This window comes from Epinephelus moara, chromosome 20 (assembly GCF_006386435.1).
Source record: "Epinephelus moara isolate mb chromosome 20, YSFRI_EMoa_1.0, whole genome shotgun sequence".
Lineage (NCBI taxonomy): Eukaryota > Metazoa > Chordata > Actinopteri > Perciformes > Serranidae > Epinephelus > Epinephelus moara.
Window position 1 is genome coordinate 23,674,290 of NC_065525.1, and position 15,311 is coordinate 23,689,600.

The 15,311-nt window shown below is 41.3% G+C and overlaps 2 protein-coding genes across 4 annotated transcripts; one reads left to right on the top strand and one right to left on the bottom strand.

Moving 5' to 3' along the window:
• On the top strand, positions 1-6,940 carry bbs10 (Bardet-Biedl syndrome 10). Of its 2 annotated transcripts, none has more exons than XM_050073659.1 (4): positions 1-55; positions 1,073-1,281; positions 1,367-2,347; positions 2,517-6,940. In XM_050073659.1, exons 1-4 carry the CDS (start codon positions 53-55, stop codon positions 3,328-3,330), a joined length of 2,007 nt encoding a protein of 668 aa, XP_049929616.1. In that variant the 5' UTR covers positions 1-52; the 3' UTR covers positions 3,331-6,940. The 2 variants fall into 2 exon arrangements, with proteins under 2 accessions (XP_049929616.1, XP_049929617.1); XM_050073660.1 differs by having other exon boundaries at positions 1,089-1,281.
• Positions 6,716-15,000, bottom strand: cd9a (CD9 molecule a). 2 transcript variants are annotated; one of them, XM_050073661.1, is made up of 8 exons: positions 14,765-15,000; positions 11,728-11,830; positions 11,499-11,596; positions 10,362-10,436; positions 10,054-10,155; positions 8,235-8,324; positions 7,780-7,863; positions 6,716-7,676 (listed from the first exon to the last, which is right to left on the bottom strand). In XM_050073661.1, exons 1-8 carry the CDS (start codon positions 14,831-14,833, stop codon positions 7,611-7,613), a joined length of 687 nt encoding a protein of 228 aa, XP_049929618.1. In that variant the 5' UTR covers positions 14,834-15,000; the 3' UTR covers positions 6,716-7,610. The 2 variants fall into 2 exon arrangements, with proteins under 2 accessions (XP_049929618.1, XP_049929619.1); XM_050073662.1 differs by lacking the exon at positions 14,765-15,000 and adding an exon at positions 13,118-13,271.
• Between the last annotated feature and the right edge of the window lie 311 nt (positions 15,001-15,311).

The following is a 15,311-nucleotide window of genomic DNA, read 5'->3' on the forward strand; positions in this document are numbered from 1 at the left end:
CACAGAAGAAGCCTGGTCTCTAGGATACGGAGAAAGCGTTCCTGTCGGACTGATGGTGAGTTTTCTCTGATTAAAGTATTGTTTTCTTGGGAAGGAGTAGTTTCTTCTTCTTTTTTAGCAGCTATAGAGTCGTGCTTTTAATTCATTTCAGGGGTTTGTGATAAAAGAAGCTCAGCCGGAAACAACTTCACCGCACTGGTTTAGCTAACTAGCTAGCTAGCTAGCAGATGCTAACGTTATCTACGTAGCGTTAACTTAGGAGTTAGACAGGTGTATTTACACTTACGTTGATTGAATTTGGTGTCGGTGGACACTGTTATGAAAAGCGTAATATTCAGTAGCACTGTAATATGTAGGGACCTTTCTTGTTGTCTTAGAGCTGTATTCATGGTTGATAGACATTATGCTACCGTATCTACAGTGTATGTGAATGTATTTGGGGCTTGTGCAGTATGTATGGTTAACGTACATACAGCTGGTTACAGGTACCGGTTAACAAAGATCCACAGACAGTTAGTCAAATGTAAACTCTATAAAAAGTTTGTACCAAAGCAACTTGTAGATCTTAAGCTTACAAAGTGTAATATAACATCTTTCTATCAGAAGATTCTTGGTAAATGTAAGCGTGCAGTGTAAATCTTCCATTACCATCACACACTGCATTCAAGCATGCAATATATCATATAGTGTACATAAAGTTTGTCAGCTACACACACTGAATGTACATAAACTGAATATTAATATCAGGGTGTGATAAAAAATGATACATCACTGTTTAGGTTGAGCACAGTGCATATATATTAGACTTTGAACAGATACTAGTAGAAGTAGTTATTAGTATTAGATTATTTATTATGAATAATGCATACTCACTCTGTAAATTGCAAATAAAGTCAGGCTGTCTCAGCACAGCAGGAATTCATTAATAATTAAAACCAAGAACATGAGATGTAAGCAACAAAAATTAACATCTGTTGACTCTGCTACATAAATCCTGGGTCTGTTGCCTGTTTCTAAAAAAATTTTTCAATTCATAGTTGAAACTCCTGCCTATCTTTTTTTTAAACCTTAGCCTGTGCGCCTTTCAGGGATGCTATCGATGGAGCATCTTCACCTGGAGCATGTTCTGCAGACTGTGTGTGTGTTGGAGTCAGTCATCCTCCGCAGTTTTGGCCCTGAAGGAGGACAGGTGCTGTTCACCCGAGACACCGGACAGGCGATGTTGAGCCGCAGTGGGACCCGCATTCTCACTGCGCTACAACTGGAGCATCCACTGGCCAGGTAACACACTCCACTTTTTCACTATGATAGTCTTTGTCAAGTCACACTTTTGCTTTTAATGTGTTTGTGTGTTTTTCTATTTTAGGATGGTGGTGGAGTGTGTCTTGAAACACAGCACTGTAACAGGCGATGGAGCTAAGACCTTTATCCTGCTGCTGGCGTCATTACTACGGATGATTCATACAATGGCTTGCAAGGAGCCTAATGTGTCTCACACCTATAACTCCAGGGAAGCAGCAGAGGCTGCCACTGCCAGGCACTTGGCTGACAAAATATTGGCTTTTTCATTGGAGGAGCTGGATGATCTCATTGTCAAGGGAGTGGGCCCGCATGGATACTTTCTTTTGTGGGAGGATTTAACTGCACAGACACAATCACCTGGGCACACAAACTCTCACAGTGTTCAAAAGCTGCTGGCAACATTCTTTCATTCACGTTTGGGTCACACCCACTGTGACTTTATTAGTGACCTCACCTGTGAACTGCTCGCTCACTGTAAGTTTAAAAATGACCTACCATCCTCATCACTCCAGTTTGTAAATGACAACTTCCCTGCATTGCATACACCTGTATCAGGCTTCCCTATTAGTTGCTCACGTTTGATTGAGGGGCAGGTCATTCACAGGGACTTTGCTACACCCTGCCCTCAGACTGACCACCAGCCAATCAAAGCTGTAGTTTTCACTGGGTACCTGCAACCAAAATTGCTCAGTGCAGGAGAAGTGCTGGAGATGGGAGGTGGAGAGCACGGGGTGGAGGACAATTCAAGGAAGGAGAGAAATATTATGCAGTTTAGTGCCTGGGCAGAAAGGTCACTCGAGTGTGTCATTGCAAAGCTGCAGAGTCTGGGTGTCTCTGTGGTCCTGTCTGCAGTGAAACAGTCGGCTGCTGTCCTGGCTTTAGCCGCACAGGCAGAGATGTGCGTTGTGGAATGTGTCAGTGAAGATGAGCTGTCTCTCTTTGCCCAGCTAAGTGGGGCCACACCTGTCTCAGACTGCTTGATGATTGAACCAGAGCACGTTGCCATACTGACCTTTTGCAGACCAATACTGCTGGGAGCCCATAGGTATGAAATCATGTCTGACTTTCTATCTCATATACTGTGCATACATAGCCACATATATCTATAGAAAGAGTTATGAATAATGGATTATATATATCTGCTTGGAGCTTTGATTAATATTATCTGATTTGAATTATGGAAGTCAAAATTGAACTTTTTTTCTCTTTCACAGGTATGCCCATGTGGCTTTCCATGACTCAGAGGTCATGGTCACACCCTGTAGTCTGGTCATTTGTGGAGCAGGGGAAGGACAAACTGACCAGTATGCATGTGCGTTTCAAGATGCCATCCGCATGCTACTTTCAACTTGGGAGCCCATGAGTATGACTGCAACTACAGCATCAAAGAGGACCTTGCACACAGACAAAAGCTCATCTTTACATACAGATGATCAGATCCCTAATGCACCTCTCCTCCAGCAGTGTGTGTTGGAGCCAGGCTGTGTCATACCTGCTGGTGGGACATTTGAGTTCCTCTTAAACCATGTCCTCTTACAACATGGCCGCAGCTGCTCAGTTTCTGATGATACAAATATGGATATCCCTGCTGTTTGCCAGCTCTTGGCAAATGCTCTGTTTAGCATTCCCCGACAGATTTACTCCCACAGCCGGAGACGTTTCCTGCAAATTCAAACTAGGCTCCTGAGTTTTATTCAAAATAATTCCCACACTTTCGGCCTTGTATACAAACAAGAACGCAACACAATCCTCACACAGGATCAGGGCAAAAGCGAATTTCCTCTAGAGGAGGGTAAACTAAGCATACATTGTTGTAGAGAAGCTGACATGCCATCAAAAGTTTTTATGTCGCACTTGGGCCTTGAATCTGTCTCCTGTAAATACAAGCTGCTTCTGGCCGTGCTGCAGTGCGCCTCAAGTCTTCTTCATGTGGACACTGTGCTGCACACACGCACTGCCTCACACGCTCAGTCACGCAGACTTGCAAACATTTCCTGGGAGGGCACAGAGGACGAGGCTGAAGATTGAGATTGTATTGTGCTCCGAGATGAAAGCCATAAACGCAGTTTCTAGTTTCTCTCTGTACTTACTCAGGTATCATTCAAAAGTTGGAGGAAATAATTTGCACTTTAATATAGACTGCTACATTAATTTTTGTATGGCCACAGTATTTTTTTTCAAAACAATTTATTTATCTCACTACAAAATGTTTGCGATGCGTATTTGTAATGCAGGTTTATACTTCCACTGAGATAATAAATTACATTGATGGCAGTACTATTGTGTGGTGCTGTTTATGGGCCAATAAAATGTAATGGTGGTTCTGCACCAACCTGTCCTGAATCAAGGCTAGGTTTGGCAATAACAGTAAAAAAGAAAACATCAAACAACTTAGCGTTACTCTGTGCAGAGGAAAGAATGTGAAGTTGTTATCAAATAATTTAGTCTTTATCTACTGTGTTAATGTGAAGTAGTGTGAGTGAGTCAGTGTTGACGTTGGCCTCTTTCCTCTTCACTTCTCATCATGGTTCCTATTTTTCAACATTTCTCTTCCTTATCTCAATTTTCCTGCCCTCTTCCCTTGGCCAGAACACATTCTGTTACATAAAAGGCACACACAGAACAACATGGAGACGTCGTTACACATGTATACACGCTCCTTTTTATAATCAGCGTTATCTCCATAGTGGGGGTGGGGTGTCTGAGAGGGAAACACCCGGCTGTCAACAACCAAATCAAAGTGCACTTCCTCGTGCTATAATCAGAGGAACACTAACTCTATTCTCACCTCTTTTTTGATGAAATGGTGACTCATTAGAAATAACTAGGCCCACCGCCATACATAATCGTGCACCGTATATTGTAATCAGTGTGTGTTTATTTTTGAACACAAATTTTCCATAAATTAATTGTCATGGCATGACTCACAAACAAAGACAGGTCTTGGCTTTGTTTGGGCTTCGGATCAAACTCTACATGAGTCACTCTTGATGAGCGCAAATATCAAAAGAGGGTGAAGCTGGAGGTAAAAGACAGAATGTTTTTTTCCACCGTGCACATGGAAAAGAACTTGGATGTTGTTTTCAGTGTTATCGAGGCACCTACGCCCTTCTAACCCTTACATGCCCCCTGTATCCTCCACAGCTAATTCACACGGAGTAGTACTGCGTCAATTTAATAGTAAAGATTTTGCTATTTAGTGAATTAACTTCACCCAGTGACCTTTTGTGAATAGGCTAAATGAAAAATAACAGCTCATTTGACTCTGTGTATCAGGGCTGCACAGTTAATCAAAATACTATTGAAATTATAGCTGCTGCGCAGCGATGGGTCGGGTCCGGGCTATTTTTGGCAAATTTAGGCAATTCTGAGCAACAAACAGGAGAATAGGAAGACAAGACAGTTGACAACAATGTTCATTTTGGACCACTTGAGGCTTGGACCCACAACTTCTGGAACCAAAGACTGTCATCTATCGCTCTGAGCTAATTGGCAAGTGGCAATACAACAGTGGCTTCACAAATTGAGTAAGCCATTCACTGTTGTGCAGGCAGATTTGAAACCACTGTAAAAAATTCAGTTATCAAGACAAAAATCTGAAAATACACATATTGCAGCATGGAGATGTTGGTAATTTGTTTTTAAAAGTGATTGATTTGCTCCATAAGTGAATAACTGATGTTTAAAAATGCTTCTTGCATTGACTGCAATTATTCACATGAGAGCAGAATTCAAAATGTTCTCAAAAATTCCGTTTTTTAGGTAAAATTCTGATATTTGTCAAACATCATCTACCATGACTCTAAAAAATGTTCAATTTTTTCATGAACATTGAAGATTTATTTATCAATTTGCAGGTATATGTTTACAGTAGTGTTCACAGTCAAACATTTTTGATGGACTTCATAATTTTTAATAGGTTTAAATGTACAAAAGTTTCTTTACAGTAGTATTGGGGCTACAGTTTGATGAAAGTGTGAAGTTCTAGCAGGTTGATTTGTTATGAATTTTCAATGTTTTGAACTTTAGATGCTTGCTGTAGCGCCACCATCAGGACTATTGTCTTGTGTTTCATGTTGAGGACATCTGACATTTTGATCTGTCATCATCATCATCACCCTTGCTGGGTCTCGAACCCACAACCCCTGACACCAAGAACCAGCTGCTAACTCACTGAACTAATTGGCTGGAAGCGAGACCTGCTGTGTAGCTTCATTTGTCGACTCAGGGAGTCACTGTCCGGGCAGCTGTTGTCAAGGCAGATTTCAAAAATGGTCAAAATGTCAGAAATTCTGTTACCTGAACAGAAATCTGATAATACATAAATTGCATCTTGACAGCATGGAAATGTTGGTGATTTGTTTTTAACTCTTAAGTGTTTTGCTTCATAAGAGAAAATCTGATGTTTAAAAATGCCACTCTTACATTGACTCCAGTTGTTCCCATGAGAGCAGAATTCAAAATGTTCTCAAAAATTCAGTTTTTGAGATAAAATTCTGATATTTGCCAAACTTCATCAACCATGACTCCAAAATATTCTCAATTTTTTTCAGGAAGATTGAAAATGTATTTAGCAAGAATTTGATAGTATATGTTTACAGTACTGTTTACAGTCAAACATTTTGATGCACTGTAGGCTTAATTTTTGATAAATCAAAAATCCGAGAAACAAGTTTTGTGGAGGACGGTCTGAAGATGCTCTCTAGCAAGTTTGGTGACAATTGAGCAAAAATTGTGGGAGGAGATAGGTTTTATAAGTTTTACAGTTTTTGAAAAAAACTGAGTGATGGACTTCATAATTTGTAATGAGTTTAAGTGGACTAAAGTTTCAGCAGTATTGGGGCTACAGTTTGGTGAAAGTTTCAAAACTGTAGCATGTACTGTTGATTTTGTAGGTATTTTTAAAGATTTTTAAATTTAAACGCTTATTGTGCCCCCCCCAGGAGGAATATTGACATGTCCTTGGAATTAAGTAAATCTGGCATGGGGCCGGACATTTCTGTAAAGTTTGGTGAGTTTTCGCCCTTGGGAAGTATGACTTCCTCGGAAGAAAGAAAGAAAGAATTCCTAGGAATACAATAGTGTCCTGGCAGCTTAGCTGCCCAGACCCTAATCACAATATGGCTAAGAGATCCAAATCATAGGAACTGCAAGTTTTTGATAAAATGTGTCAAAACATACCAGTATAAATGAAGCATTGTGGTGCTACAGACATGCCCTGGCCTACAAATCATAATCCAGATGTAAGGAAACATGCTTTTTTGGTACAGACCTCAGCAAAAATCACATCATCATTTATTTTAAATCTTGGGTTAAAAGAAATGCAAAAAATATTATTTTTGCATATTGTGCAACCCTACTGTGTATGTGCGAGTGATTGCGTGCCTTAATATAGTACCAGCAAAGTCAGCTCAGTCAGTATATTTTGGTTTATTTGCCTCTCATTAATTTTTGTCTCTGTGAAACAGTGCACATGGTATAAATCAACCCAATCTCTGTAAAATGAAAAGAACATTATAAAATACACAATCAAACCACATGTACCATAACAACCACCTAAGTGTATAAATCTTTTACAAATAAAAAAGACATTTACAAAAAGTGACAAAAAATTAAAGGCTTTTTTTTTTTTTAAGAAAGGTCAAGTTAGGAGGTGGAGAAAGAAAGACAAGGAACAAATGAAATGTCACATTGAAGGAACCAAAATGCTACTCTCAATACCAAGCTGAAAGAAACCACAGTCACCGCAGTTCACAGCTCGGCATTCAGTTGGCTACTAGTCACCATGGATTGACGTCGGTGTTATAACAAAAAGGACTGTAGGATTTCATTGGCTACTGCTGTACTGTGCTGAAGTGGTGGTGGTGGTTGCCTTTTTCATGGCCCTGATCCATGACTCTTCTGGCCGGTAGGTGACCCCGAGTGATAGCAATAGAAATGTGATCGGCATACAATAATATGATCTTTTGTTTAGATAATTAGCAGTTCACAAACACTAATTTCAATCAAATGACCACAAAATTACACATTTCTGTACTACATTGCCACTGAAGCACAGATGACACCCATTCTATAGTTGGGCCTAATAACCACATCGCATCTATCTAGTCCAGGAAGGTGGGCCCAAGTGTAAGCGGCACAGTTATAACTGATGTAGTATTATGTAATAATCAGAAATATCTGCACCCGGCCTAGCTTAGATATCCCCCCTTGAACAAGCAGTGTTTCTATTGGCAGTGGAGAGTCATGTGACTCGAGGAATGACATCATGCAACATTAACAAGGGCTCCAGAATGTGGTGGCGGGTGTCACACCACCTCCCGAGACTTCCTGATGGCGCAGCACAGGAGCATGCTAAAGATCATCCCAAACACCTGGAAGACAGAGGGAGATGTACATTACTTGTGTTAGCTCATCTCTGCACTCTGTTCATCCCCCAGCAGACACTGGGATACGATAAGTTAATCACACACTTACCATGACGACGCCAATGGTGATGCCCACTGCTCCTATGATGTGTAGCTTGGAGTCAAACACCTCATCAATGGCGTCAGGGCAGCTCTGCAACACACAGGCATGACTCCTTTCAGCTTTCTTTAAACCTATGCTGAACATGACTTCTGGTATGGCACACATAACAGACAGCCGGAGAGCATGCAAGCTCCGGTAAACCATTGTTGCCATAGTAACACTGCAAGGCAGTTGAAGAAATTAGTCTGCAAAGGGAAGACTGATAACGCGTCACACTATCATTATGTATTTGACGTACAGTAATTGCCCCAGCTCTCACAGAGCTCAAGCATGTCTGGCATCTGTCATTCTTTTGGATCATCTCTCATGTTGAAATGTTATTTTTTTGTTTCTGCATTTCTTGGCTGAAGTACTCGGCTGTGTTGGCATCCAATCTATACACACATTCAGGGTAGTTGTACCTTAGTAATGAGCTCCTCAAGTGGCTCTCCCCGTGGACAGGTGTCTTTGTCAGTGTCTAGTACAGTACCAGTTGGTCCGCAACAGTTCAGCTGAAAACATACAAAAAGGCAGAGAGAACAATATGAGCTGCAGAAGGAAGAACACATATCCCTAAGTGTTTTAAAGGAATAGTTCAACATTTTGTTTCAGTTTTTTTCCAAAGTCACAGTGAGGTCAGCAGGAAACCAGGAGATTCACTGCACAGAGGTACTGTATGCATACATAGTGTTGTTTAGCAAGAAATAGTTACTGTACCTCGTAAATTTACCTCTAAAACAACAAAAAATAAATTTACATTACAGTTATTGCACAAAATAAACAATATAAAACATGTTTAAGGAGTAGAGTGCAGGATTCATAGGATTTAGAGGCATTTAGCAGTGACGACTGCAGCTACTTCTCCCATGTGCCAAGCATCCACTCCTGCTAAGGATTCCTTAAGTGTCCATTGTTCAGGAGGTTTTTACTGGGAGCGGAGTTATCGGCAGAGGTCTCCTCCTCTTGAAAACAATCGGACCGGGGGATTTAAACTGGTTAAACACTGACTAATTCAGTTTAACATGATAAATCATGTTCATGCTTCTCTGGTGCTGTTCGGCTTGTTACAGATGGGCTGCAAGGCCAGCACTTGCTAATGTATGCTCACTGCTCACCTTTTTTCTGATCCAGACTTTCAGGAGGTTTTAGCATGAGCCGATTTAAACTGATAAAAACACTGAATAAAACAGTTTCACATTAAAAAAAATCTGTGTTTTTCCAATGCCGCTTCTTGTGGAGGGGCTGCTAACTAAAGTGGCCGACGCAAAAACATGAATGGTGCTATCTAGAGCCAGTGTTTGGTTTCGTTCTGGGCTATTGTAGAAACATGACTGTAAAACATGACAGACTCTATGGACATGCTACATCGAAATAAATGCCTCATTCTATGGTAACAAAAAAACAACTATTTTTATTTTCGGGTGATTATAAATTTAAGAAAACACACCTATTATATTTCAGTCAGATAACTCACATTTTAAATGTTAACCGTTAGAGTTTGGCGTCTAGACTCCGGCCTCATCGCTCCCCTCAGATATGTTTACATGAGATATTGGGGAGTGATAATTAAATATTCCCCCCCTCGCTGGAGCCTGCAGGTGGATGCTGGAGTGGAGGTGGGGCTGAAAGAGCAAGCAGCAGTACTGATGCAGGGCAGCAGCGGCATACACGAGGCAAAGGGAGAGCTGGGTTTTGCAGCTTAATTAGACTGCCAAATTGGGAGGGTGTGTTTTGTAGATGACATATGGAGAATGACATATGATGTGTGTGTATGGATCAGTGCAGCTCGAGTTGACTGCCTGAACTAGCTCGCAGGCGTTGCTCCACTTCTACCAATATATCCCTTTAAATCCTGCACACGGGACCTTTAATTAGTGAATTACAGAGGTGCTGGTAGGTCTGTTATTGACCTTTGGAGTCTGGCTGGTTCCCTTTCCTTACACTCTTTATAGACTAATTGCCTCTCAGCTTTAGCACTAACAAAAAATGTATGAGTCCATTTTCTAAAATGCTGAACTTTTAAGGTACTTTGCTGAATCTGCAGCTTCTAATCATCTTAAATATTATGGACAATACTTCATGTGAAGAGTTTTAAAAAGTTTTGCTAGGTGTCAAAAATAACTTCCCATGGGAATACATTGCATTTGCTTGAAAACAACTTCGGTGCCAAGTTTCTTTTTAGATAAGATCTGAGTCCGTCTGTATTAGAAAGAAGCAGAAACAAAAGCAGACGTGGCTCACCCCGGTTTGAATCACCCGCAGAGTCTCTTTGAGGCGCTCGTCTTTTGTTGTCTTGTAGTTGTTGTAGGTCTGCTTGTAGAACGCTGTGATGTCATTCACCACCTGCAACACAGCAGTAAGCCAGGGAAAGCAATTTTATATACTTCGTATACTTTGTTTTTCACTGCCACACCTATTATTGTGTGATTTATGTTACTTTTTGCCTTGTATTTTTTTCTACATGGTGCTTTTTTTTATTGCCTTTAATGTGCTTCTTTATCTACAGTATATACAAAGGCTGTAACTATACAAAGAAAGTTATCAATTACCTTGCTTTGGTTGGAAAACACCCAGATTCCAGCCGCGACTTCAATGGCAAATATGATGAGCAGGAAGAAGAAGAACTGCAAAAAGGAGAGACAAAATTAAACACAGCCAATTGTGTGAATGTGTAACTCCATGCATGTGTGTGCGCATGTCTTTTGCATGCATGTGTGGACAAGTAAGGTCATTCAAGTGTAGCTGAACCCAATTTACATAGGCTCCTCCTCCTGCGAGATTTAGTACAAGAAGATTAGGGCCAGACAGGGCGGGCTGGCAGTAGGGAGAGCAGGAGGGGGGGAACAAGTACAGGGAAATCTACAGACTCTTCTCTGGCCTTGATACCGTTCAGTAAACAATGATGAATGTAGCTCATATTTCTTTGTGAGCCCAAGGTCAGTCCACAATCCACACTCGCTTAAGTGGGATAACAAGTGCTGCTGAGTGAGAGCACCACAAAAATGAAAAAGTCTCAGACAGCAAATGAAACGGTTGGTCGTAAAGAGGTTAAATGTTATGTTTTGTTAAAGGTCCAGTGTGTAGCATTTAGGGGGATAGATTGGCAAAAATATAATAAATATTTTCACTTAAGTGTATTATACCTTACAATAAGAATAATTGTTTTCATTAGAATGAGCCGTTTCTATCTACATATAAACGCTGTCTTTTTTACATGTGAAACTGCTGTATTCTGTTTTACTGGTTTAAACATTGGGTCCATTTGTTTTGGAGAGAAATCTCTGCGGATAGTTTGGCTCCTGATAAAAACCTCCTGAATGCCCGGTCAGAAATTAAGTAGGCACACATTAATTGGTGCTGGGCGAGCAGCCTGCCTGTGATGTGCCAAACAGTGTGGGAGAAACACTGATTTTGAACATGAAACTGCTTTATTCAGTGTTTTTCCCAGTTTTGATCACCTGGTCCGTTTGTTTTGGAGAGGAAGAGACCTCTGCGAATAATTAGGCTCCCTGTAAAAACCTCCTGAACAATGAACACTGAAGGATATTTAACCCAGGAAAAGTTTCAGCTGGTTGCAAACTGCAGTCCTTCGTGCTAGACGCTATTAAAACCCCTGAATCTTACACACTGTTTCTGTAAGTCAAAAGAAGGCAGAATTATGTGAAGAATAAAAACGTGGTACAAACCAGTCCCAGCATACAGGGGGACTCCTGGATGGCCCCGCAACATCCCAGAAAACCCACCACCATCATCAGTGCTCCAGCTCCTATCAGGATATATACACCTATCCACACATAGAGAACAGATACAGGCGTGTTTGGTGTTTTGCAGAGCTCACATAAAACTCTCTAAAACTTTAACGTTTGCTTAAATGATAATAGATAGCATTCCAACTCACAGACTGAAGCTTCTTACCTGTGTAAAACACATATGGAGAGTCTGATCCTTCAAATAGGCCTTTGGTCTTTGGGTCTAATCTTAGCCACAGGCCTATAGCAAAGACAGCAGTGCCTGCAAGCTGAAACACAGAAACATGTAGATTTTCATATTATAGTGTTATTATAGCACCCGTACCAGAAAGTGTAACAGTGAGAAATTAAGTGCAATAAAATTTCGGACAGGAAGTATACTTTTTATATGCAACTTCCCCACTAATAAAGCTGATTATGATTTTACCATACCAGCTAACAGTTACCTTGTCGCTGTCTTTAATTTTAAAGCTCTTTTTCTCTTTTCTCGGCTGCTTCCAGTTGTCATTTCAAATTTGCACTGACAGGCCCCATCTGGAAGCCTTCCTCAGGCCTCATCTTTACATTCTGTTTCAGTTCTCAGTCCAGGAAGAGGTTTCCACAGTCATGTCATATCTAACTCTTCACCACCACCACCACCAGTATGTCGTCTCCAGTGGGGTAAATTCTTATTCTGTCTTCACGAGGCCATGACGTGACAGTGCCCAATCACCAAAGACTCTTTCTATACCTCCTCAGCAATTCCTATTGCTTGACTGTAGATCAGTAGAACAAAGATTTGTATCTACACACATCGCAGCTAATTACCATTCAAATGTAGCATCAGAGCCATTCAAAATTACATGTTTTAACTCTTGACGAGGATAGTTCTTGAGACAGACATTTGTAACTCTTCACCAATCACATCTTGTAGTGGTATTTAAGCAATTGATGGGGAGCACGATATGCTGTTATGTGTAGGTGTGCATGTGAATGTATCTGTGTGCAATACGTGGACCTAGAAAACAAGACCAGTCTCACCTAGCAGAATGAGATGAGAGAAAAAACAAGGTTCCTTTGCTTTTGTTCACACATTCCCTGATTCATCAACAGATGTATTTAATACTGACACAAAGTAGCATGTGAATCCATCAGCACAAACATAGCATGCTAACAAAGAAGCATACAGTCTGTATTTTACATTGTAAATGCCTGTGCATGGTGCCATGTTGGATAAAGTGCACACACAGGCGCTTACAGGCGTGTGAATATAGATAGGTCAGTAAATTTTTAACCACAGAGCCTAACTGCAAGATGGCAATCTGTTTTAGTCAGAGGGTGTGCGTGTTTCCGCATGTGTTCTACTGCTCCTCGACTCTTTTCATTATGTATACCTTTGTATGTATAATCTTATTTATGTATCATTATATGAACAAAATGGCAGATTATGGTTTAGCACAAAGGTGTACAGTAAATGTGTAATACTTGACGGGGAAGCTTCTCCACCTCTCCCTCACTCTCTCTCAAACACACACACACAACACAACAAGAGACCATTAAAAGTAAAGCATACCTACCCAGAAGAAAAAGTTGAAGACAAACATGAGATATTTCACACACTTGATTCCCCCAGCGACAGCCATGCTGATTCAGTCTACACACTGCGCCGCTGTGAGTGTTTAATAACTAACTTCTTCCCAGGTGGAGGTGAAGCATAATGGTGTCAGTTAAAAAGGGTGGTGGAAAGAGAAAGCGTTCTCAATACCACGCCTTCATACAATCACCTGATCATACAGTCAGGGAGTGGCAAGAGAGCCGACGAACTGACCCCCATTGTGTATGTGATATGAATTCCCGCCAGGGTTCCTTCCTCTGTTTTTGTCCCATGTTCATGCATGTACAGTTTGTGTCTCTAACTACTGCATCTGTGCAGGTTATGTGGGCACACAGGGTGTTATGAACTGGAGAGGTAGCAGCAAAGAGGGCTCTGTCGAGGCATGTTGACATAAAACCCTTTTTTAAAATACCTGTCTAGCAGCATATTTACTGCTCTGCTGTCTGAACTGTGTGTGACTACAGTTAATAGTCTGCTCTCAAATATGATTACTTCCCTTTCCTACTCCCAGAAGCTGTTTTTATTGAAAGCGAGGTGTGTAAATCCTGCTCCTGATGCGCTGACACAAAGCTGTGCACCGACACTCTTGTTGTGTCCAGGCTGAGCTGAGATCAGATATCTGTGTCATGTGATCTGTGGCTGCATGGACAGGGTTATGACCTGTTTGTCATATCTTCACTTCCTGTTTAATCCAACACAAATAGCAAATAGGGAACATCTGCATTTATATGTGTATTAACTCAATATGATGGACAAGATATTGTTTGGATTACACTTTAGTGTCGTCTTCCGGGTATGAACTTACTATATTCTTGCATCTTTGAATGTTTTGATGCCCAACATTGGTTGTGATGCCTGGATCATCTTCTTTCTCACGCACATACACACACTGGGAAATCCCTGTCTGCCTTGTAATGGATGGTTATCTATCTATAGCTGCACAAATTATAAACTTCCATAAAAGGGCAAAACATCCATCTGAAACCACACACACAGATCACACACACACAGAGGGAGATCACAAACAAACGGACACAACAAGACACACCCTGCAGGTTTAGGGGGGACGCAAATAGCCTATATGGGATATCCAGGATTCATTTACACACACGGGCTGGCTCCACGACATGCGCAACTCTTCACGTCACGTGTGGCAGCAGGAGCCTTAATTATTATTAAATCAGTCACATTCTCCAACACAATAAAGCACCCACCCTCCCCCTCGTTGCAATTATTAAAATGCCGTGCGCGCAAACTCCAGAGTGTAGTCTGCGCTGTGGAACTGGGTCACTTGGCCACTGGGGATTATTCTTCCAGCCCGCTCGGTCTCCACGCGTATTGGGACACTTTGTGTTCACTGGTGGCCGCTGCCAGAAATAATGCAGGGGGGCACCTCAGAATATACTGTGATAAGTAACCGAAGCTGTGTGTGAGCGCTCGGTACGATCCTGCATCTGGGACACCGTATCATTTCATTCACTAGCCCATATAGTAACCTGCTCACACACGGATGCGCATGCACGCAAAGCTGTCTCCCTCACGCACATGAAACAAGAGACAGGATGTATGCGTTTATCTGTGAGAACAATACATTTCGCGTCAAACTCACCCAGAATACCAGGTTGAAGGCAAACATCAGGTATTTGATGCACATCTCTCCTCCCGACAGCGCGGCCATGGCGGTGCTTGAGCTGTGGATCTCACTTCTGCTGGTATCACCTTTTTCACAACCCACGGTGGAATAGAAGACCTTCTAAATAACAGTCAGTATGCAGAATGAGGTTATTTGCCGACGCGCCTGCACTGATACGCGCACCGTGCTGTGCGCGCCTGTAGTGGTCCGCCCCCACACATAACGGACTGCAAAAGCAAAGCCTCCTGTAGCTTTTCCTTTGCTTTCTTACAAACAATTGCTTTATTGTTTGACATCTGGTTTCCTTTTTGATTCATTAAAGAGCTCTAATAAAAAGAAAATAATCAGTAGCCTACTATTCGTGTATTATTTTTTATAATATTATTAATTTTCAGTGATGCAACGGCATTCTTTATAGCATTTGTTGGCATTTTCATCACTGTAATAATCATACTATTCCTACAAAGGGGCTTGGAGTAGCATTTGCAACACTCATGATGAATTTTCAAGTTGTATTGCACTA

What these genes read in the sequence shown, in the direction of transcription:
- bbs10 (XM_050073659.1), top strand. An exon ending in CTGGAGCATCCACTGGCCAG is followed by an intron (nt 1,282 to 1,366) that starts GTAACACACTCC and finishes TTTCTATTTTAG; the next exon opens with GATGGTGGTGGAGTGTGTCT. An exon ending in ATACTGCTGGGAGCCCATAG is followed by an intron (nt 2,348 to 2,516) that starts GTATGAAATCAT and finishes TCTCTTTCACAG; the next exon opens with GTATGCCCATGTGGCTTTCC.
- cd9a (XM_050073661.1), bottom strand. Translation starts at nt 14,833, where the DNA reads ATGGCCGCGCTGTCGGGAGGAGAGATGTGCATCAAATACCTGATGTTT. An exon ending in TCCATATGTGTTTTACACAG is followed by an intron (nt 11,597 to 11,727) that starts GTAAGAAGCTTC and finishes ATGTGTGGATAG; the next exon opens with GTGTATATATCCTGATAGGA. An exon ending in TCACCATTGGCGTCGTCATG is followed by an intron (nt 7,677 to 7,779) that starts GTAAGTGTGTGA and finishes TCTGTCTTCCAG; the next exon opens with GTGTTTGGGATGATCTTTAG.